Source organism: Nerophis ophidion, linkage group LG01 (genome assembly GCF_033978795.1).
Source record: "Nerophis ophidion isolate RoL-2023_Sa linkage group LG01, RoL_Noph_v1.0, whole genome shotgun sequence".
Classification (NCBI taxonomy): Eukaryota; Metazoa; Chordata; class Actinopteri; order Syngnathiformes; family Syngnathidae; genus Nerophis; species Nerophis ophidion.
Genome location: NC_084611.1, coordinates 68,878,149 through 68,901,949, shown reverse-complemented (window position 1 = coordinate 68,901,949; position 23,801 = coordinate 68,878,149). Strand labels below are relative to the sequence as shown.

Below are 23,801 nucleotides of genomic sequence, written 5' to 3'. Positions count from 1 at the left end.
TAATGACCTCGCGAGTCCGAACACCGGTGGAGGAGGTCTACAAGGCCGTTGAGACTTGGCCGGGGGAAAAACAGGTGGAGGAGGTCTACAAGGCCGTTGAGACTTGGCCAGGGGAAAAACAGGTGGAGGAGGTCTACAAGGCCGTTGAGACTTGGCCGGGGGAAACACAGGTGGAGGAGGTCTAGGAGGAGCTAGCGGTTTAACGGGCCGAAAAACAGGTAAGGGTGGCCTCATAGGAGGTTGCGGTTTGACAGTTTTAAGAAATGGTAGCGTCTGCGCTACCTCCGCAACACAGCTATAGGCCATAGCCCCCCCCTCCAGACGGGAATCCCAGACCCGTTCCCTGTGGTCAGGGACTGACCATAAGGGAGGGTGGTGGGAGGTTTGGAGGCGGGCAGACTCCTCCCCTCTATATTGTCCAGAGTGTCCCTTTGAAAAGGGAGAAAAAACCTTGGACTTGGGCTGGGAATGAGGTTTTACAGGTGGATTTGAAGAAAAACTAGGTGACTGAGGTTGACTAGAATAATGAGAAAAAATATCCTGATAATTACGTATTTTATCATAAATGTTATTGGTATTCGAAAAAGGTTGGGAATGAAAAGTACTGTCCACAATATAAAAATCTTCTGAAAAAATGTCAACAACAGGGGGCGGTGTTGCGTCACCGGTGGGCGTACCCCAAATGTCGTGACTGCTAGAGTCAGGGGAAAAAAAACAAGCTGGATTACCGGTAGTGGAAGGTGAATCCTGGTCGGGGTGAATTTTGCTGTGTTCGTAGGAAGGATGAAGTGGTGCTGGATAATTACTGCCGTGCGGGGGACCTCTCCACTGGACCCCCCGCCTCTTCGGGGCAGCGCGAACGGCTTCGGAGGGGACTTCAGGCCCACAGTCAAGTCTTTCCTGCTCCCAAGCCATGAGCTCCAACCACAAACCCAAGTCGAAGGGTTCCTCCCGTGGTTTCGACGCGGAAAAACATTTTGATGCTCGGATCCTACTGTGATGACTCTTCTTCGGCATTGTAATGCCGGTGTGGTTTTCCCGTGGATGCGTCGAAGCGATGAACACAACAAGGTAAGTTATAAATGGATTTATTAAATAATAAAAAGCTAGGAACAAAAACACTGCTGTAAAGAGAAAGCAAACCAAAAATAGAAAAACAGTTCCTCAGCATGTGAGCTGGAATAAACAAATGGCTTAGCGTAAAAGCTAGCGAGAATATACATACAAAGATGAAGGTCGAGAGTCGTCAGTGTTGCGCGTGGGCAAATTAGGATCCGAGACTGAACAAAGAAAAGAGGAAAGCTTATATAGGGAGAAATCAAGGAGAACCAGGTGTGTAGAAAACGAGGAGCAGGTGAAATCAATGTGTAACCATGGTAACGGACTAAACAGGAAGTAAGTGGGTCAGAAGAGAATGAAACAAAGATGGAAAAATAAACATGTGAAGATCTGAGTCACAGATCGCAACATAAACAGTTCAATGCACCACTATTAATGTATTCAAACCATATAAATTATTACAGTGGTTTAAATCTGCACTTTTTATGTGACATAACAGTTAGTACGTGTCATGATACACAGTTAAACTGACTGATACACAATGTGACCAGCGGATGGTGCTGGATAATGATGCTCGATGCAAAAGAGTTCTGCAGAACAATGATATTATACCATGAATTGATTAACGTGGACCCCGACTTAAACAAGTTGAAAAACTTATTCCGGTGTTACCATTTAGTGGTCAATTGTACGGAATATGTACTGTACTGTGCAATCTACTAATAAAAGTATCAATCAATCAATCAATCAAAATCAAATAATTGTCAGTTTTTTTATCCTTTTACTGTCATTTTTCGCCGTGTTTGTTGCATGTTTGTTACTCTTGCTCAATTATAAAAGAGGTCGATCAAGGAAGGGGTTTGGGAAGTAGAGGAGCAATGTTCAAATATTCTCAATATTCTATGTTTTATTCATACTTAATATCGAAAATCCCACATTCTATATTTTTATTTACATTTTGGCTGTCATATAATTCAGTTAAAAAAAAATTCAGTTTTTGAGAAGGTCTTTTTAGTTTGTTAACTGAAAAGACCCGCAGAATGTACATGAAAGAACCTAATATGAGATTTACAATTTTAACATGATAAACATTCTGAATTTATTCATCCATCCATTCTTTCATTCTCAAAATAACCTTACTTATCTCATTGGATGGAATACAACTTACTTCACCAATTATTTATTTATTTATTTTTATTGTGATACTTATGGAGTATATTGTGAATACATTGAGAACAGGAAGTGAACAGAGGTTTTAGCAACTGTTATGTAAAAGAAAAGGGGTAGGATTTAATAAGCTCTGCTTTTTCCTACTCCTTTTTGAACATGTTGAAAAGAGAAACTGGAAATTGTGATGTATCATGTTGTATGCTTGCATGTTCAAAATAAACTCAAACTAACTAGGAACAATAAAATACTGAATATTTGGACTATATGAACTTTGCGCCTCTACTGCAGACAGCCTCTTTCATCGACATCTTTTATAATCCAGCAAGAGCAACAAAGCTGCAACAAACACGGTAAAACATAGACGCAAAGGGTAAAAAACATCCACATATTCGATGTAATATCACACAAGAAAGTTCTGCAGAACAGAGAAATTACATCAACCATCATTATACAGCACCATTTCTGGTCACATTGTGTAACACAGTCAGTTTAACTGCATATCATCCACCCATCCATTTTCTACCGCTTATTCCCTTCTGGTTGCGGGGGGGCGCTGGAGCCTATCTCAGCGACAATCGGGCGGAAGGCGGTGTACACCCTGGACAAGTCGCCACCTCATCGCAGGGCCAACACAGATAGACAGACAACATTCACACTCACATTCACACACTAGGGCCAATTTAGTGTTGCCAATCAACCTATCCCCAGGTGCATGTCTTTGGAGGTGGGAGGAAGCCGGAGTACCCGGAGGGAACCCACGCAGTCACGGGGAGGACATGCAAACTCCACACAGAAAGATCCCGAGCGCAAGATCGAACCCAGGACCTTCGTATTGTGAGCCAGACACACTAACCCCTGGTCCACCGTGTTGCAATGACACGCACTAACTTGTATGTCACGTAAAGAAGTGCATATTTTAACCATTGGAATCATTTCTATAGTTTGAAAACATCCAGCGGGCCGCATTGAAATAATTATTATGTTGTATTATACCCAGGTTAACTGATTTTTTTAATGCTGTTTTGCAAGACCCGTGTCACGTGACTTCAAACTTGACACCTAATTGGCTTGTTCTGAGACAGGATCGATTGCTTTAGCCTTATTTTACTGGAAGTGAGTTTTGCATTTTGAGGCAGCGAATTTTTTGACAATTTTCATACACTGAAGTTTAAAGCACTGATTTTTTTGTCAATGATATTATTAGCATAGTTTGATGTCAAAATATTCAGTTACATAATTCAATGTAAAAATAAAAGCTTTTGTAATAAAGCCACAAATTAACCTCCATAAAACTGCACTTGTAATACTTGCAGTATTACATTTTTAAATCTAAAACTCTTCTGTTTGACGCCATCGCTCTTGTGTGCTCTAGTAGCAGCCGTTTGGAAACTATGTCCTCATATTTTAAAGTTCCGGGCTATCCATGCGCAGCCGATTTGATACATTTTCAATAGTTATACTTACGTATTAGACGATTATTCCAAGCAACAGACTATCAATCAAAAGTTTTTCGGAATTGTTTTGATTGGCGAACCCGAAAGGAACTAGTGATAGAAAATGGATGGATGGATAATTAATGGTTACATTACCACCTACATATAAGGTCATGTTAAAATATTGCGTTCCATAAGTTGTGCCTTATTTTTACTAAAGTAATATTAACTAAAAAGACATTGCAAAAAGGTAGATGCCTTTTTCTGATTGCATTATATACAGTGAAGAAAATAAGTATTTGAACACCCTGTTATTTTGCAAGTTCTCCCACTTAAAAATCATGGCGGGGTCTGAATTTTTCATGGTAGGTGCATGTCTGATGTATCTAAAAAGAAATAATCCAGAAATTACAATCTATGAATTTTTAACAATGTATTTGTGTGATAAAGCTGAAAATAAGTATTTGAACACCAACATTGATATTTGGTAAAATACCCTTTGTTTTCTATCACGGAGGTCAAACGCTTCCTGTAGTTCTTCACCAGATTTGCACAGACAGCAGGAAGGATTTTGGCCCACTCCTCTACACAGCTCTTCTCTTTCTGGGCCGTCGCTGAGTAACACAGACCTTCAGCTCCCTCCAAAGATTTTCAATTGGATTTAGGTCTGGATACTGGCTATGCGACTCCAGAACCTTGATATGGTTCTTACGAAGCCACTTCTTGGTTTTCCTGGCTGTGTGCTTTGGGTCATTGTCATGTTGGAAGATCCAGCCACGACTCATCTTCAATGATCTGACTGAGGGAAGGAGGTTTTTGGCCAAAATCTCACAATACATGGCTGCAGTCATCCTCTCCTTAACACAGTACAGTCGTCCTGTCCCATGAGCAGAAAAACACCCCCAAAGCATGATGCTATCACCCCCATGCTTCACTATAGAGATGGTGTTCTTGGTATAGTACGCATCATTCTTCTTCCTCCAAACACGCATGGTGGAATTATGACCAAAAAGGTCAATTTGGGTCTCATCTGTCCACAAAACTTTCTCCCATGACTCCTCTGGATCATCCAAATTGTCATTGGCAAACTTAAGACGGCCCTGGTTTAAGCAGGAGAACCTTCCGTGCCATGCATGATTTCAAACCATGGCGTCTTAGTGTATTACCAACAGTGACCATGGAAACAGTGGTCCCAGCTCTTGTCAGGTCATTGACCAAGTCCTGCCGTGTAGTCCTGGGCTGATTCCTCACCTTTCTTAGCATCATTGAGACCCCATGAGGTGATATCTTGCATGGGGCTCCACTCCCATTGATATTGACCGTCATGTTTAGCTTCTTCCATTTTCTAATGATTGCTCCAATAGTGGACCTCTTTTCACCAAGCTGCTTGGAAATTTCTCCAGAGCCCTTTCCATCCTTCTGGAGTTGTACAATTTTGTCTCTGGTGTCTTTGGACAGCTCTTTGCTCTTAGCCATGCTGAATGTTTGGGTGTTACTGATTGTATGGGGTGGACAGGTGTCTTTATGCAGCTAACGACCTCACACAGGTGCATCTGATTCAGGATAATACAGTGGAGGGGAGGAGGACTTTTAAAGGCGGACTAACAGGTCTTTGAGGGTCAGAATTATAGCTGATAGACAGGTGTTCAAATACTTATTTTCAGCTGTATCACACAAATAGATTGTTAAAAAATCATAGATTGTGATTTCCTGATTTTTCTTTTTAGGTATCTCTCATACCATGGACATGCACCCCTCCAAGATTTCTAAGTGGGAGAACTTGCAAAATAGCAGGGTGTTCAAATACTTATTTTCTTGACTGTATCTTCAGGATGAGTAATATTCATCATGCAATTAATGTTTAATCTTGTCTGTACCAAACATTTTTGTTTGCCATAAAGACAACTGTATTTGCGTACACAACTTACATTTTTAAGAATACACGCTTATTAGCAAATCAAGTGGGAGAAGGAAAAGCCCCCACCGTTTTTTTCCAAATATGCACAATCGCCCATGCTGGTATATTTAGCGTGCATGCAAGTTAAGGCTTTGTATGTGAGGGCGTGCGTGGGCAAATGGTGAATTTTTAAAAAGGAATCCACAAAGTTATGTTGGCCTCTTCTTATGTAATGATGCCGCACATCCGACACTTTTCTTTCTCTTCAACTGGGATTCAGCCAGTGATTTAATATTTTTGTAATCGAAAAATGTTGTATTATTTTATTCCAAAAGTTCTTATAGAATGTTCCAAGGCAGCCAATGAACAATATGTTTATTGTCGTAGCCTGCAAAAGCAAAACGGTAACGCCGTCCGTATATTTGGTTGCAGGTTTAGAGCAACTGAGTTCTCTCTGTGACACACACAATGATGAAGCTCGGCAGGCAATAGAAATCCCTCCTGTCCTTGACGATGGATGAATAGGCGCTTGCAAACGTGTTACTGCTATTGACAGTGAGAGGCGTCTCAAGCTGTTAAGAATCAACTAGTCTTAATATGTGCTGTTTGTTTGTGTCAAATGTTTTCATTTCAATATCACACAGAAGGTTATCCTTGGCATCGCATCTTGTTTGTACGCTTCACACCTGACTCCACGCCAATAACTTGACTGTAAGCTGCTACTACAATGAAGGTTTTCTCCCACATACTGTACAGCTGCGAACTCAAAAGAGTTCATTCACGTTGGCAAATCAGCTTCAAATGTGAAAGTCGTACAATTTTATTATCTAGGCTTACATTTTTGAAAACTCTTAACATTTCAGAGATTTTCAATGTAAGGTTTTCATAAGCTCTGAGCCATAATTATCTACATTATATCAAAAGAACGCTTCAAATATTTTACAGCTGCATGTCATATATTAGTTTCACTTTGTAAATGTAATTACTGGAATAAACAAACCTCTGCATGAAATTCAGTTTTATTTAGAGGCCTACTGAAATGAGATTTTCTTATTTAAACAGGGATAGCAGGTCCATTCTATGTGTCATACTTGATCATTTCGCGATATTGCCATATTTATGCTGAAAGGATTTGGTAGAGAACATCCACGATAAAGTTCGCAACTGTCGGTGTTAAGAGAAAAGCCCTGACTCTACCGGAAGTCGCAGACGATGACGTCGCAAGTGTGAGGGCTCCTCACATATTCACATTGTTTTTAATGGGAGCCTCCAACAAAAAGTGCTATTCGGGCTGAGAAAACGACAATTTCCCCATTAATTTGAGCGAGGATGAAAGATTTGTGTTTGAGGATATTGATAGCGACGGACTAGAAAAAAAAAAACGAGTTAAAAAAAATAAACGCAATGTTTTAGACACATTTACTAGGATAATTCTGGCAAATCCCTTATCTTTCTATTGTGTTGCTAGTGTTTTAGTGAGTTGAATATTACCTGATAGTCGGAGGTGTGTGTCCATGGGTGTCTTGACGCCCAGTGTCTCAGGGGAGTCGACGGCAGCAATGGACGGCACAAGCTCAGCTTTTCTCCGGTAAGACCTGACTTTTTAACCACAATTTTCTCACCGAAACCTGCTGGTTGACATTCCGTCTTGATTCATGTTGGCTTGACCGCTCTTTGATCCATAAAATTTTCACCTCCGGGAATTTTAAACAAGGAATCACCGTGTGTTTGTGTGACTAAAGGCTAAAGCTTCCCAACTCCATCTTTCTACTGTGACTTCTCCAATATTAATTGAACAAATTGCAAAAGATTCAGCAACACAGATCTCCAAAATACTGTGTAATTATGCCGTTAAAGCAGACGATATTTAGCTGTGTTTGTGTGCAGCGCTCATACTTCCTAAAAACGCATGACGTCACGCGTACACGTCATCATTACACGACATTTTCAAGACGAAACTCCCGGGAAATTTAAAATTGCAGTTTAATAAACTAAAAAGGCCGTATTGGCATGTGTTGCAATGTTAATATTTCATCATTGATATATAAACTATCAGACTGCGTGGTCGGTAGTAGTGGGTTTCAGTAGGCCTTTAAGTTTTGCCTCTACACATGCATACAATAATGTTTTCGTCTTTTCCGATGCATGTATAACATTTATTTATGTGCTTTCTTCCACTTTAACTTAAAAGAGAAGGCGCTTTCAAGTGGCGTAAATTGTAGACCAGGGGTGTCAAATTAATTTTAGGTCGTGGGCCACATGGAGAAAAATCTACTCCCAAGTGGGGCAAACCGGTAAAATCCTGGCACGATAACTTAAAAATAAAGACAACATCAGATTGTTTTCTTTCTTTAAAAATAGAACAAGCACATTCTGAAAATGTAAAAATCATAATGTTGCATTTTTTTTTTACACTTACATGTTGTGGGTAATAATATTCTCTCTTTATTTGCCGTTATTTATACTTTGTGAATAAATTATGTGATAATGTTCATCAGTCAACTCATGGGTGTTAATTTTCAAACTATTAAGATAAAAAAATAATATCAGAATCAAATGTATGTAGCTGGCTCATTTTCCTCGACTGGTGCACTAACATGTGTTTTTTTTTTTTTTTTTTTTTTACACATGTAGCATTTACAAAAATACAAAGAATTGCGACATCTGGCGGATGCGTTTAGAACATCAGTTTCTTTCATTCAAAAATTTCGGCTCATTTTTATACTCAGGAAACTCATCCCGCTGGCCGGATAAAATCTGTACGTTTGACACCCCTGCGGTAGACCTTGTAGACCCTCCATTTTTACAACACACAAGCACATATTAAAAGCATTTTACATTGTTACTTTAAATAACTGTAAAATTATTAAGCCAGACATTTCAATTATGTTAAGTACTGAAGGATATTGAAGGGAATTTCAAAATGTTCATTAAATCATGTAAATCCTACAAGTCCTGATTCAATTCCAATTCTTTGAACGACGATAGGGATACAGGGATACAGTCCATAAGCACACATGATTGTATTTCTTTATGGAAAAAACAAACAATACCCCCCCCCCCCCCCCGGTTCGTGGGACAAATTTTCAAGCGTTGTACGGGGTCCGCAGCTACAAAAAGGTTGGGGACCACTGATTTACCTGACACATGAAAACGTGACAAGACGGGTGCACACTCCACTTTGGCTGCCAGGTGGCAGTAGAGTGTAAAATTTTCAAAGTGTGTTTGGTGGCAATTCGGAGTTTCACCACAGTGTCAGCTGCTCCGTAGAGTGGGGCTTACCATCATTTTTTAGCAGACCGAATTGCGGAATAATTTCTCCCCACCTTTCTCTCATGCAAAATCCACCAAAGGGCAAGTTGCTTATAACTATACTACAATGTACTAGTGGTATTGTTTACAGTGCCTGTGTTTAAAGGGAGCATGTCTCCTGCACTGTGATGAGGTGGAGACTTGTCCAGGGTGCAACCCGCCTACCGCCTGAATGCAGCTGAGATAGGCTCCAGCACCCTCTGCGACCCCGATAGGGACAAGCAGTAGAAAATGAATGGATGGATGTCTCCTGCTCTTTTTCAAAAGGCCATTTTGTTCCAATTTGTTGCCATTTATCAAAATTTTTTTCAGGATTGAATGAGTAGTCTTCTTCTACTCCCCCGCTGCTTCTTCATCGTGCCTCACTGTTGCCCCCTTTGGAGTGGCGAGTGTACTGCACACCTGAGCAACCCCAGTTTGAATGGTTTCATTAAGCCTATTTGTGCCATTTTTCGGATGACTAACCCTGATCTAATCCCTTCAAGCCAAACGTAATCTTAAACCTGTGTGTTTATCAGTAATATTGAGAGTAAATTATACGTTTACTTAATTTTACTGTAATTGAAAATAATTATACTATTTTAGTTTCCAGATTCTGCGTCTGAGCCTGTGTCCCACCCCCCTAAATGGGTACACACGTAAATGCGGGACTTCCCCGCAGTTGTGCTTGCGGAACATCATTTTTGGGGAACTCATGCTTCCTTATGCTTCTGCACGGGTACTAACACTCTTTTTTGTCCTGCTGTCTATCTTCAAATATGACTCTACCACAGCAACTACGTTCTGAGAGGTGAGTTTGTTCAAATATACTCTTTTGATCAAAGGGGAACTGCACTTTTTTTTTTTTTTATTTTCATCGTTCACAATCATTATCAAAGACATGACGATGGAGTTTTTTTTACAATCGCTTTTCGTGTCTTTCTCGTTAGTTTCAGGTCCTAAATGGCAGTTAAAGTCTCCCAACTTGTCAGATTATATCTTCAGCCATCTACTTTTCATGTGAGAGGATTGATTTATGATCTACAATAAATTTGCAGGGATTAAGGAAGCGAGAAAAGAGACCACTCGATGATGTAAACATAAGGACACACGCTATAAATAGTTTGTCTGCATTCGCGCTTATAACAATATCATTAATACTTGTTAATATTCAAGTCACAAAATTTAAATGGAGTATTGTTGATGCTTTTTGAATGGTTGTTTATTGGTTTATGGTGGCGTGGCTCGGTTGGTTGCAGGTTTGATCGCCACCCGGGTCACTACCGTTGTGTCCTTGGGCAAGACACTTTACCCACCTTCTCCCGGGGCCACCCACACTGGTTTAAATGTAACTCAGACAATGGGTTTCACTATGTAAAGCGCTTTGAGTCACTAGAGCAGTGGTTCTCAAGCTTTTTTCAGTGAACATTTTTTTAATTCAAGTACCCCCTAATCAGAGCAAAGCATTTTCTGGAGATGAAGAAGTAAAATACAGCACTATGTCATCAGTTTCTGTATTGTTAAATTGTATAACAGTGCAAAATATTGCTCATTCGTAGTGGTCTTTCTTTAAATATTTGGAAAAAAAGATATAAAAAGAACTAAAAACTTGTTGAAAAATAAACAAGTGATTCAATTATAGATGCAGATTTCTACACATAGAAGTAATCATCAACTTAAAGTGCCCTCTTTGGGGATTGTAGTAGAGATCCATCTGGATTCATCAACATAATTCTAAACATTTCTTCACAAAAAAATAAATCTTTAACTTCAATATTTATGGAACATGTCCACAAAAAAAAATCGAGCTGTCAACACTGAATATTGCATTGTTGCATTTCTTTTCACAGTTTATGAACTTACATTCATATTTTGTTGAAGTATAATTCAATAAATATATTCATGAAGGATTTTTGAATTGTTGCTATTTTTAGAATATTTTTTTAAAAATCTCACGTACCCCTTGGCATACCTTCAAGTACCCCCAGGGGTACGCGTACCCCCATTTGAGAACCACTGCACTAGAGTATGCTGGTGCAGTGCCGCGTGCTTGTAATCCAGGCTACTGGGAGGCTTAGGTTGGAGGATCGTTTAAGTCGGGAAAGGCGTGGCGCAGTGATAGAGTGGCCGTGCGCAACCCGAGGGTCCCTGGTTCAATCCCCACCTAGTACCAACCTCGTCACGTCCGTTGTGTCCTGAGCACGACACTTCACCCTTGCTCCTGATGGGTGCTGGTTAGCGCCTTGCACGGCAGCTCCCTCCATCAGTGTGTGAATGTGTGTGTGAATGGGTAAATGTGGAAGTAGTGTCAAAGCGCTTTGAGTACCTTGAAGGTAGAAAAGCGCTATACAAGTACAACCCGTTTATCATTTATTTATCATTTAAGTCATACCAAAGACTATAAAAATGGGACCCATTACCTCCCTGCTGGCACTCAGCATCAAGGGTTGGATTTGGGGGCTTAAATCACCAAAAGTGATTCCCGAGTGCGGCCACCACTGCTGCTCACTGCTCCCCTCACCTCCCAGAGGGTGAACATGGGGATGGGTCGAATTCAGAGGACAAATTTCACCACACCTTGTGTGTGTGTGTGACAATCATTGGTACTTTAACTTTGGAGAAACCCGCTATATAATTCCCTTCACACTTTATACAGGCGTAATAGAGGACCTCCCATTGGCTCCACTGTAAGCAGACTTTTATTTAGATGTATTTATTGGTTGATTGGCATCCATCTATGTGCGATGAGGTGGCGACTTGTCCAGGGTATACACCACCTTCTGCCCGAATGCAGCTGAGATAGGCTCCAGCGACCCCCCGGAACCCTGAACGGGAAAAGCAGTAAAAATGGATGGATGATTGGCATCATTAAATGGTCCCTAGTCTGTGAGTGTGAGTGTGAATGTTGTCTGTCTGTCTGTGTTGGCCATGCGATGAGGTGGCGACTTGTCCAGGGTGTACCCTGACTTCCGCCCGAATGCAGCTAGGATAGGCTCCAGCACCCCCCGCAGCCCCAAAAGGAATAAGCGGTAGAAAATGAATCAATGGATAATATTTACAATGTATTAAAAAAAATTAAATCTATCCATCATCATGTCATCACATTATAATGATTGTGAACGATAGACAAAATTCTAAAACCAAAAAGCGCAGTTCCCCTTTAAAATGTGCCCTGAAAATACCGAAAAAAATGTTTTTCTTGAAATGAATTACAATGAATTGAGTGGAATGCCAATTCAGCGGCCAAAATGATTTTGTACTGAAAAATATATAATCGTGTTAAACGCAATTGGTTTGTACTTATAAAAATGGCTAACATGCAAACAGTTAGCAGGCTGTCATCTCCATTTCTATTTTCCAAATTGATATAAATGGCTCAAATGCTTACAGTTGGCAGGCTAGCACCTGTATATACATTTTTACAAGTGATGAAAATAGCTAACGTGGAAATAGTTAGCACGCTAGCATCTACGTTTATATTTTTACGGGTGATAAAAATGTCCCAAATGCTTACATTTAGCAGACTAGCACCGAAATTTACATTTTTACAAGTGTTAAAAATGGCTAACATGCTTACAGTTAACAGGGGATCACCTAGCTAGATTGTGGTAGTACCACAGGTGCTAGCTACATCAGTTTCATAATAATTTTTTTATTTTGCCATGTAAATTTACTGTACATTTCTATAAATGATTAAACTGTCTAAAATGCTAACATTAGTAGGATAGCACCCACCGTATTTCCTTGAATTGCCGCCGGGGCGCTAATTAATTTAAAACCTATTCTCACTCCTGCGCTTACCAAAGGCATGCGGTAAAAGTAAGAATGCGCTAATTATTTTAAAACCTCTTCTAACTCCGGCACTTACCAAAGGCAAGCAGTAAAAAATTGAGTGTGATGTAAGCTTGGACCTTAAATTCTACTGAATAGCTATTAATCTTCTTCCCTTTATGCGATTTCAAATTACCGGTATTGAAATCAGCCTCCTCCATTTTGAAAATGATGACAGGGGAAGTGTCACTGGTGACGTCACGAGTTTGACCAGGCGGTAACACTAAGCATGCGCTAAATATTTTGCGAAGCGAGTTTGACCCGGCAGTAATTCAAGGCAGGCACATACTATATGCCCTGTGGCAATTCAAGGAAATACGGTATTTATATTTTCATCAACGATAAAAATAGCTAGAATGCTAACAGTTATCAGGCTAGCACCTAGATTTACAGTCTTACAGATGATGAAAAGGCTAACATGCTAACAGTTACATTGCAGGCTAGAACCCAAGTAGAATAATGTTAAGTACCGAAAGTGCTACAGCAGTTTTATAGTAATTTTATATCATGCTACATTGATTACCTGTATATTTTACAAATAATAAAAATGGCTAAAATGCTAATAGCAGGCATGAAAAAAGTTAGCATTTTAGCAAGATAGCATTAAGTGCCGAAAGTGCCAAAGCAGTTATATCTTAATTTATGCATTTATACCAATGGAAACAGCTTAAATGCTAACATGTTAGCAGTTAACATGCTAGCACCTACAATCCATCCATCTATCCATTTTCTACCGCTTATTCCATTTGGGGTCGCGGGGGGCGCTGGTGCCTATCTCAGCTACAATTGGGCGGAAGGCGGCGTACACCCTGGACAAGTCGCCACCTCATCGCAGGGCCAACACAGATAGACAGACAACATTCACACTCACATTCACACACTACGGACCATTTAGTGTTGCCAATCAACCTATCCCCAGGTGCATGTCTTTGGAGGTGGGAGGAAGCCGGAGTACCCGGAGGGAACCCACGGATTCACGAGGAGAACACAGAAAGATCCCGAGCCTGGGATTCAACCTCGGACTACTCAGGACCTTTGTATTGTGAGGCAGACGCACTAACCCCTCTTCCACCGTGGAGCCCGCACCTTCAATCACTACATTAAATAAATGTCCTAATTGAAAGAATTATCAAATTTTTTACTCATTTTTGTTTCTCAAACTTTATACTACAAGTACTTCTTGTTAACAAGATTATCTCCAATTTGAACTCACTGTCAGCAAATATTTGTTTGATACATTCGCAAATGTAGAATTTTACATATGTATCTTTACTAGTAGCCTATAATTGTATTTTTTGTGGGTCCAATAAATGAAGCCCACCAGTGATACCCACACCACAGTTTTTACACAATGATGTGGCTCACAATACGAACGTCGTGAGTTCAATTCCGGGCTACAGATCTTTCTTTGTGGAGTTTGCATGTTCTCTCCGTGACTGCGTGGGTTCCCTCCGGGTACTCTGGCTTCCTACCACCTCCAAAGACATGCACCTGTGGATAGGTTGATTGGCAACACTAAATGGTCCCTAGTGTGTGAATGTGAGTGTGAATGTTGTCTGTCTATCTGTGTTGGCCCTGTGATGAGGTGGCGACTTGTCCAAGGTGTACACCGCCTTCCAGCCGAATGCAGCTGAGATAGGCTCCAGCGCCCCCCCGCAACCCCAAAAAAGGACAAGCGGTTGAAAATGGATGGACGAGGGGATTTTTATTAGGTCTTGCTTTGCTTTGACATGTCACAAACATTTGTTATTTTGTCGCAGATTGCACACCAAAGGTACTGTTTGCAAAAAATGTTTTAATTACAAATGAATTTTGCGACAGTTGAGTTAACTTTTTTGAGTTTTTCTTCTGGTGTCAAACTATTGTTTTGTGATGAAAAATGTGTGACAACTATTCTCCACGTAGTGACTTCGACCAGCTGCCTAATAATGTCCCAATCAGTGCTACCGTTGCGGATGTCGAGGAGAAAAAGGGCTTCATTGACTATTTTGTAAGTTCTTCTTTTAAATAGTAAGTGCTAAAATTTGGCTGTAAAACTAAATGTCTTCCGTCAACAGAGGTTTGTTATTGAGGTGAAGACCAAAGGAGGCAGCAAGTATCTGATCTACCGACGTTACCGAGAGTTCTTCAGCTTACACCAGATCCTGGAGTCCAGGTACTCACCGGAGGACCCTGACAGACCTTCACCTAACTCCTGCGGGCTCCCCACGCTTCCGGGTAAGCATCAAAAAGTTAAATGTTTTTGCATGAAGTTGCTCAGGAAGCAATTTGGCGTTTGATTGCGGGCTGCTGGAGACAAGACCCACCTGCTAGAAACGGCGGAGTGACGGTTGATTACACCATGGGAGCTCAAAGTACCGTTGAACATGTTTCATGATTGTTCAAACCGAGAATGATTCTGGCTCTGACTGGAGACGAGCTATTGCTGTAACGGAAACACCACATGTGGTAATTCCCCAGCATGTCTAAACCATGTTGTTGATGTAATAACTGACAGATGGTTTTGCTCGAAACCCAGACAACTTCCCTGACTTGGTGGCTTAATTCAAAACAGTCTGTTTTGTTTCTATTGTGAAAGGGGGCAGTTATTTCAATTAAAACTGTTAGGAGAAGCCATTGACCTTATGAGATCACTGGCTCCAAGGAAAGGGTGAGAAAGTATTTTCTAGTGCTAGCTTTCACCATGTTTTCATGGAGTTAGCATCAACGTTGCCAGATCTCATGAGAGAAACCACCACCCATTTCTATGGAAACAAGCCCGACAGGCATCCCACCACTTTTGTGTAAAACAGTCCGCTTGATGGAAAATATGAGGTAAATATATAATTTTTTTAAGAAGAAACTGCAAAATGATACTAAGCACAAAATAAAAATGTTGAACAACATTTTAAAGTACCGTATTTTCCCAAACAATAGGGCTCACCGGATTATAGGGCGCACCACCGATAAATGGTCTATATTTAATCGTTTTTCATATATAAGGTGCACCGGAATATAAGGCGCATTAAAGGAGTCGTATTAATATTTTTTTTTCTAAATATAAAACACTTCCTTGTGGTCTACATAACATGTATGGGTGTTTTTTTGGGGCAAAATGTTGCATAGATTATGATTTACAGATCATCTTCAAGCCGCTTTCTGACAGTCGCTTCAGGATGCGACGTTTTGTGAGCGGTCTTATTTACGTGGCTCACCTTTGGCAGTGTCTTCTCTCCGTTATCCTTGTTGTAGCGGTGTAGCGTGCAAGGACGGGAGTGGAAGAAGTGTCAAAAGATGGAGCTAACTGTTTTAATGACATTCAGACTTTACTTAAATCAATAACAGAGCAGTCTCTCCTCATCCGGAAACAACTATACCGGATATGTGTCCCGTGAAAAAACGTCCGACCGGAACTCTAGTAACTAAAGATCCTTGGCTGAATAATGTAAACTCACTACACCGGTATGTTTTAGCGCTTTCATGGCGAAATTACTGACAGATATTAGTAAGAACTTTACCCTTATTATAATAGAAATGGCAACAGCAGAGACAACAAGACAATAGAGAACAAGAAGAAGCTTATCGACTATGATGTCGACACAGACTACAAAGGCGGACGCGGGCAATTTCTCAGGATTTATACAGATGCCAAATACAGATCAGCAGTTACCAGAAGGTAAGAAAAGTTGCTTTTGCATAATATTGTGAAACAAAACGCCAGATAATAAGTCTTACCTTATACACACACCATAATAATACTCATATGTTGATTGGCAACACTAAAATTGACCCTAGTGTGTGAATGTGAGTATGGATGTTGTCTGTCTATCTGTGTTGGTCCTGTGATGAGGTGGCGACTTGTCCAGGGTGTACGCCGCCTTTGAGATAGGCTCCAGCGACCCCGAAAGGGACAGGCGGTAGAAAATGGATGGATGCATATTGAAGCACATTAAACGGTGCAGCCTACATTTATATCTTATGTTTGACTGCCATCTACTGATCACACTTATCATGACACCATGTACCAAATAAAATTGCTTTGAGGTGGGTAAGCTTAACCAAACTGTCGAGTTTTGAGGAAAAAAAAAGATTTTAAGTCTGCTTTATAGTTTAAAAATACGGTAAGTAACTTGATCAAAAGAAGAGAGTGCGTTTTGCATATTGTACACATACAATGACACCCTCAAAAATAGACAAATGTTCTCTCAAAAGAGGTCACAAGTAGACTGTAAAAAATATCAGCACAATGTACGGTAAAACACAGGCCGCTGTAGTTGCCAGGAATTCATCGTAAAAAATACAGTCACTATGTATAGGACATCACGGTACGTTGATGCTGAATCCGTTAATTTTACAGTTAACTGTTTTTGCTTACGGCAAATTACTATGAAAAAAAACTGATATATTGTTAACCTGCTTACAAAAAACCTATAGATACCTATAAAATACTGTATATAAAAACCTATAAAATAGTGTCAGAAATTCACCGTAAATCAAATTTAGTGTTACCAGTCAACCTATCCCCAGGTGCATGTGTTTGGAGGTGGGAGGAGGCCGGAGTACCCGGAGGGAACCCACGCAGTCATGGGGAGAACATACAAACTCCACACAGAAAGACCCCCACCTCGGGAATCGAGCCCAAAAATATATATTTCTATGTATACATATATATACACACACACGTATATGTATGTATGTATATACTGTGTATATATATATATGTATATATATATATATATACATATATATATACACGTATATGTATACATGTATATATAAACCTATATGTATGTATATATGTATGTATACATATATATAAAATCCATTGTAAGCACGAGTGTCGTTGAACTCCTTTTCACTAATCAAACGGAGCCTTGCAGTAACATTAAACAGAACACTGTAAAAATTGACATAACATCAGAAGCAGCACAATTATTTCATGTTTACCTCACAAAATACAAAAAGAACATTTAAATCATGCACTTTCATTTGTGTCAGTATAAAATGTAAACATTTCGGCAACCCGCGACTTGCGAAATTTGTAAGCGACTTTGGAAAAAAAAACTAGCCCAAAGTCGCTTTTAATAAGCGGTCTTGGCAACACTGATTAGCCTGATATTTGTGGCGTAAGATGACGTATTTGACTTCCCAAAGGTTGTTATTTTGCTTTGATTTTCATCTAATTGACAATAATATCAACATGAGTAAAGTCTCCCAGCTTTAGCATCCCTTCTAAGATCAGTGGTATTAGTGAAGCTGGTGACTAATTACAATCCATAAATGCTCCGATTAACACCTCTCTTCATTTAATTGCTAAGCCTCCTATAGAGGCTCTTTCATACGCGATGATTCGAATATTATAAGGTGTTGCAGTTCAAACATGATTATAACGCTATTTTAAACACTGCTGGTGGTTTATTCACCACCGTGGGTTTATATGCAACATGACTCATCTTCGTTATCTCAGCCCACAATTGCGTGTACATATTGATTTTTGCATCCCCGTATTAAAAAACAACGATAACAAAAAAAAACAGCTTTTGGGATTTTCCAAATTTTATGCATCTCCTTTTTTGAGTGGATTCTATCTACTCTGATCGTGGTGCTCCTGTTCTCTGACATTCACTATATTAGCATTTCATTAGCATTTCCTCTTGCTGAACGAATACGAGAAACTTCCATGCAAACTTTTGATTTAGCATTTGCCACGCTGGAATGTGCCGGATAATATTGGAGCTGATGGGTTTAATTGCGGCACCAGTGCTCATCAAAATGGAGAGGGAAGCAACTGGAGACAGAATTGGAGCCTGCAAGGGAATAAAAGACATGTGGGAGCACACTGTAAATCAAGTCCTTTTCTTGGTTAACATCATATCATATTATCATATATTTTCATGTGCTAATACATTAATACAATGTGTGGAGCAAGGGGACAATTTGATTAAATTAACATGAGCGAATATTTTGTTCATGAGTTATTGGTTTGGAGTAAACAAGAGCAGGAGGAATAATAATTTAGAGTTGTGCCAAGGGTCATTAGGACTCGGCTAAATTGGATTTCACAGCTGCGTTAGATGGCTTCGAATTGTGGACTCATTTAGAGAGCGACGCCTCACTCTTTCTGGACACTGTAAAGAATGTAAACATACAGCATACAGAAACCTATAGAAATTGAGGAATACCTGTAGCTCTTTGCATGGTCAAGCGTCTCTGCTTAACCCACCGAGAGTTGTGATTTACATAACTGAGGTGTTCCTCAAAGCACCCCTTCGAATGGGAATTGCACAAGTTTGGAATTTTGCCTATCATTACTATCCTTATGTACGACAAGTACACATTTTTTTAATGCATTGTAACTCGTAAATAAATGCTAGCAAAAGTCAATTAACAATGGAGCCAATGGGGTAATTCCGCCCATAAAGTGCTCTAAAAAACCTCCAAAGCCTATATCAACATTTTATATATTTTTTCCTGTTTAAGCTGTGCATTTGGTAACATGAACCCAGTTATATAACCTCATATGTGGCTATGAAATATGCATCTTTTTGTAGTACACGCTGGAGCAGTGTCTGTCTGTAACACACACAGACGCGCACACCCACACCAATTAGGGTTGAGGTGCAAGTACCATTAAAAAAATATTGACTACATAAATCAGAAGTTACTCACCCGTTACTTGCTGAATACTTACTCTTAATCAAGTAATTATTTGGATGACTACTTTTTACTTTTACATGAGTCATTTTACTCTTAAAGGGGAACTTTATCACAATTTCAGAAGGCTTAAAACCAATAAAAATCAGTTCACAGTAGCTTATTTTATTTTTGGAAGTTTTTTTTCAAAATTTTACCCATCATGGAATATCCCGAAAAAAGGCTTTGAAGTGCCTGATTTTCGCTATCTGTAAAATCCACCGTCCATTTTCCTGAGACGTCATCTAGTGATGCCAATACAAACAAACATGGCGGATAGCACAGCAAGATATAGCTACATTAGCTCGGATTCAGACTCGGAGTTCAGCGGCTTAAGCGATTCAACAGATTACGCATGTACTGAAACGGATGGTTGGAGTATGGAGGCAGATAGCGAAAACAAAATTGAAACTGAAGCTATTGAGCGAATAGCTATTGAAGCTATTCGGCGATCGCCTTCTAACCAACGATTGCATCTTTTGACCAGACCACTGGAACAACTTAAATGCGACGATTGGTAAGTGTTTGTTTGGCATTAAATGTGGGTGGAGGGAAAGACTGGATGCAAATACAGCTACAAATGTACATACAGCTAGCCTAAATAGCATGTTAGCATCGATTAGCTGGCAGTCATGCCGTGACCAAATATGTCTGATTAGCACATAAGTCAATAACATCAACAAAAGTCACCTTTGTGATTTCGTTGACTTTATCGTTGGAAATGTATCTGCTTTGAGTGTCGCAGGATATCGACACGTTTTTTTGGGCCATGTCTGTTGTAGCATTGCCGGTAAAATGTGCAGACCAAACGAAGGACTTTCGCATCTTTTGACACTGGTGCAACTTGAATCCGTCGATTGGTATTTGTTTGTTTGGCATTAAATGTGGGTGGAGGGAAAGGCTGGATGCAAATATAGCTACAAATGAGGCATAACGATGCAATATGTACAAACAGCTAGCCTAAATAGCATGTTAGCATCGATTTGCATGCCATGCTAATCGATGCACACGTAAATCAACTTGAATCCGTCCCTGATCGTGTTGTTACACCCTCCGACAACACACTGACGAGGCATGATGTCTAAAAAAGGTACGGAAAACAGTCGAAAAAAAACGGAAAATAACAGAGCTGATTTGACTTGGTGTTTGTAATGTGTTTGAGAAAATGGCGGATTGATTACCTATGTGAAATCACGTTGTGACGTTATCGCTCCGAGAGCGAATAATAGAAAGGTGTTTAATTCGCCAAAATTCACCCATTTAGAGTTCGGAAATCGGTTAAAAAAAAAAAGGTCTTTTTTCTGCAATATCAAGGTATATATTGACGCTTACATAGGTCTGGGGATAATGTTCCCCTTTAAGTGTAAAACTACTCTTACCTGAGGACAATTTTTGGCGACTCTATCCATCTGTCCTTTTGTGTGTTTGACGTGGCAACTCACACTCTTAAAAAAAGTCCCATTTGGGTGTGGGTGGGGTGGCTACTTTAGTTACAGATACATCATGGTCATCTACAGAGGTCAAGATTTGTCTTATTCTTTGCACTGTGTGGTTGTCACATCACACATCAGACAGATGACTTAAAGGAGCCATATTACAAGATGGCGGCGCCCGGACGGGCTGCGTCCTCGAGGGGGTCTTGCTAAAGATGGAACATTTGGCAGAAATACCGGACAATTCCACAGACTTTATGGCTGGCTCACATCGTGGTCACTCCGTGATCACGTACGACCGCCAGACACTTCTGGATGTGGACATATCGGGCCGTTTTGGACTGATAGACGCGTGCGTGCTAAACATGCTAACTAGCATGGGAATACGTCGGCGGCTACATCCAGCGGCCTGTGAAGCAGGGGAGTCTAGTAGCAGCGGGGGCCGTCTACGGAGCAGACGCCAGCGGTGTGATCGGAAACGCGGATGTCGAGCGGGGCTAAAAACAAAGCAGAAGGCTAATCCCCACAGAACACCACTTCCCTCCATCCTGCAGCCGCATTTAAATGGAAAATGCGAGACTACTGGTCTGGGTAAGGAGTCAGTTAAATTAGAACACGTTTTTTCTGCTTTGAGTGTTTCAGAGTTGGACATGTGTTTTACTGAGGTGGTTAACTATGATGCGTGCAGTTTATCAAAGCAACAAACAAACAATCGGAAAATCCCCGTTACTGAGGTGGCTAACCATGATGCGTGCAGTTTATCAAAGCAACAATCAAACAATCGGAAAATTCCTGTCGTATCAATTCCTAGATATGGTCGTAACTATACTAAATGCACTGGGCATAATAAACACAACATTATTAATATTGCTACTACGGATAATTTGATCAAAAACTCCTTAAAACAGCCCACTACCTATAATATAGGTTTTTTAAACATAAGATCATTGTCTCCCAAAACATTATTAGTTAATGATATTATCAGAGACAACAATCTTAACGTCATCGGTCTCAGCGAAACCTGGCTTAAACCAAACGACTTTTTTGCGCTAAATGAGGCATGTCCTCCTAACTTTACACATGCGCATATTGCCCGTCCGCTTAAAAGGGGTGGGGGGGTCGCACTAATATACAACGAAAACTTTAACCTTAGTCCTAACATAAATAATAAATATAAATCGTTTGAGGTGCTTACTATGAGGTCTGTCACACCGCTGCCTCTACACCTGGCTGTTATCTACCGCCCCCCAGGGCCCTATTCGGACTTTATCAATGAATTCTCAGAGTTCGTTGCTGATCTAGTGACACACGCCGATAATATAATCATAATGGGGGACTTTAATATCCATATGAATACCCCATCGGACCCACCGTGCGTAGCGCTCCAGACTGTAATTGATAGCTGTGGTCTCACACAAATAATAAATGAACTCACGCATCGCAACAGTAATACGATAGACCTAGTGCTTGCCAGGGGTATCACCGTCTCCAAAGTTACGATACTCCCGTATACTAAAGTATTGTCCGATCATTACCTTATAAAATTCGAGGTTCAGACGCATGTTCGTCAAACTAATAATAATAATAACTGCTATAGCAGCCGCAACATTAATACGGCCACAACGACAACTCTTGCTGACCTACTGCCCTCGGTAATGGCACCATTCCCAAAGTATGTGGGCTCTATTTATAACCTCACTAACAACTTTAACGACGCCCTGCGCGAAACCATTGATAACATAGCACCGCTAAAGTTAAAAAAGGCTCCAAAAAAGCGCACCCCGTGGTTTACAGAAGAAACTAGAGCTCAGAAATTATTATGTAGAAAGCTGGAACGCAAATGGCGCACGACTAAACTTGAGGTGCACCATCAAGCATGGAGTGATGGTTTAATAACTTATAAACGCATGCTTACCTTAGCTAAAGCTAAATATTACTCAAATCTCATCCACCGTAATAAAAACGATCCTAAATTTTTGTTTAGTACGGTAGCATCGCTAACCCAACAAGGGACTCCTTCCAGTAGCTCCACCCACTCAGCTGATGACTTTATGCAATTCTTTAGTAAGAAAATTGAAGTCATTAGAAAGGAGATTAAAGACAATGCGTCCCAGCTACAACGGGGTTCTATTAACACTGATACGATGGTATATACGGCAGATACTGCCCTCCAAAATAGTTTCTCTCGTTTTGAGGAAATAACATTAGAGGAATTGTTACAACGTGTAAATGGAATAAAACAGACAACATGCTTACTTGACCCTCTTCCTGGGAAACTGATCAAGGAGCTCTTTGTATTATTAGGTCCATCAGTGCTAAATATTATAAACTTATCACTCTCCTCGGGCACTGTTCCCCTAGCATTCAAAAAAGCGGTTATTCATCCTCTTCTTAAAAGACCTAACCTCGATCCTGACCTCATGGTAAACTACCGACCGGTGTCTCACCTTCCCTTTATTTCAAAAATCCTTGAAAAAATTGTTGCGGACCAGTTAAATGAACACTTAGCGTCTAACAATCTATGTGAAACCTTTCAATCCGGTTTCAGGGCAAATCACTCCACGGAGACAGCCCTCGCAAAAATGACTAATGATCTATTGCTAACGATGGATTCTGATGCGTCATCTATGTTGCTGCTCCTCGATCTTAGCGCTGCTTTCGATACCGTCGATCATAATATTTTATTAGAACGTATCAAAACACGAATTGGTATGTCAGACTTAGCCCTGTCTTGGTTTAACTCTTATCTTACTGATAGGATGCAGTGTGTCTCCCATAACAATGTGACCTCGGACTACGTTAAGGTAACGTGTGGAGTTCCCCAGGGTTCGGTCCTTGGCCCTGCACTCTTCAGCATCTACATGCTGCCGCTAGGTGACATCATACGCAAATACGGTGTTAGCTTTCACTGTTATGCTGATGACACCCAACTCTACATGCCCCTAAAGCTGACCAACACGCCGGATTGTAGTCAGCTGGAGGCGTGTCTTAATGAAATTAAACAATGGATGTCCG

General features: G+C 40.4%; 2 protein-coding genes across 3 annotated transcripts in view; one reads left to right on the top strand and one right to left on the bottom strand.

Annotated features, from left to right (window-relative positions):
• Nucleotides 1-23,801, bottom strand: part of pvalb7 (parvalbumin 7) — a 74,125-nt gene that overhangs the window by 16,998 nt on the left and 33,326 nt on the right. The window lies entirely within an intron of this gene.
• Nucleotides 9,515-23,801, top strand: part of ncf4 (neutrophil cytosolic factor 4) — a 70,317-nt gene continuing 56,030 nt past the window's right edge. The window contains exons 1-4 of one of the 2 annotated variants that reach the window (XM_061909700.1): nt 9,539-9,661; nt 13,601-13,723; nt 14,587-14,671; nt 14,739-14,898. In XM_061909700.1, the coding sequence (XP_061765684.1) occupies nt 9,630-9,661; nt 13,601-13,723; nt 14,587-14,671; nt 14,739-14,898 (400 nt within the window). In that variant the 5' untranslated portion in view covers nt 9,539-9,629. Of the gene's footprint in view, nt 9,662-13,600; nt 13,724-14,586; nt 14,672-14,738; nt 14,899-23,801 lie in introns of both variants that reach the window. The other variant, XM_061909712.1, reaches the window with a different exon arrangement.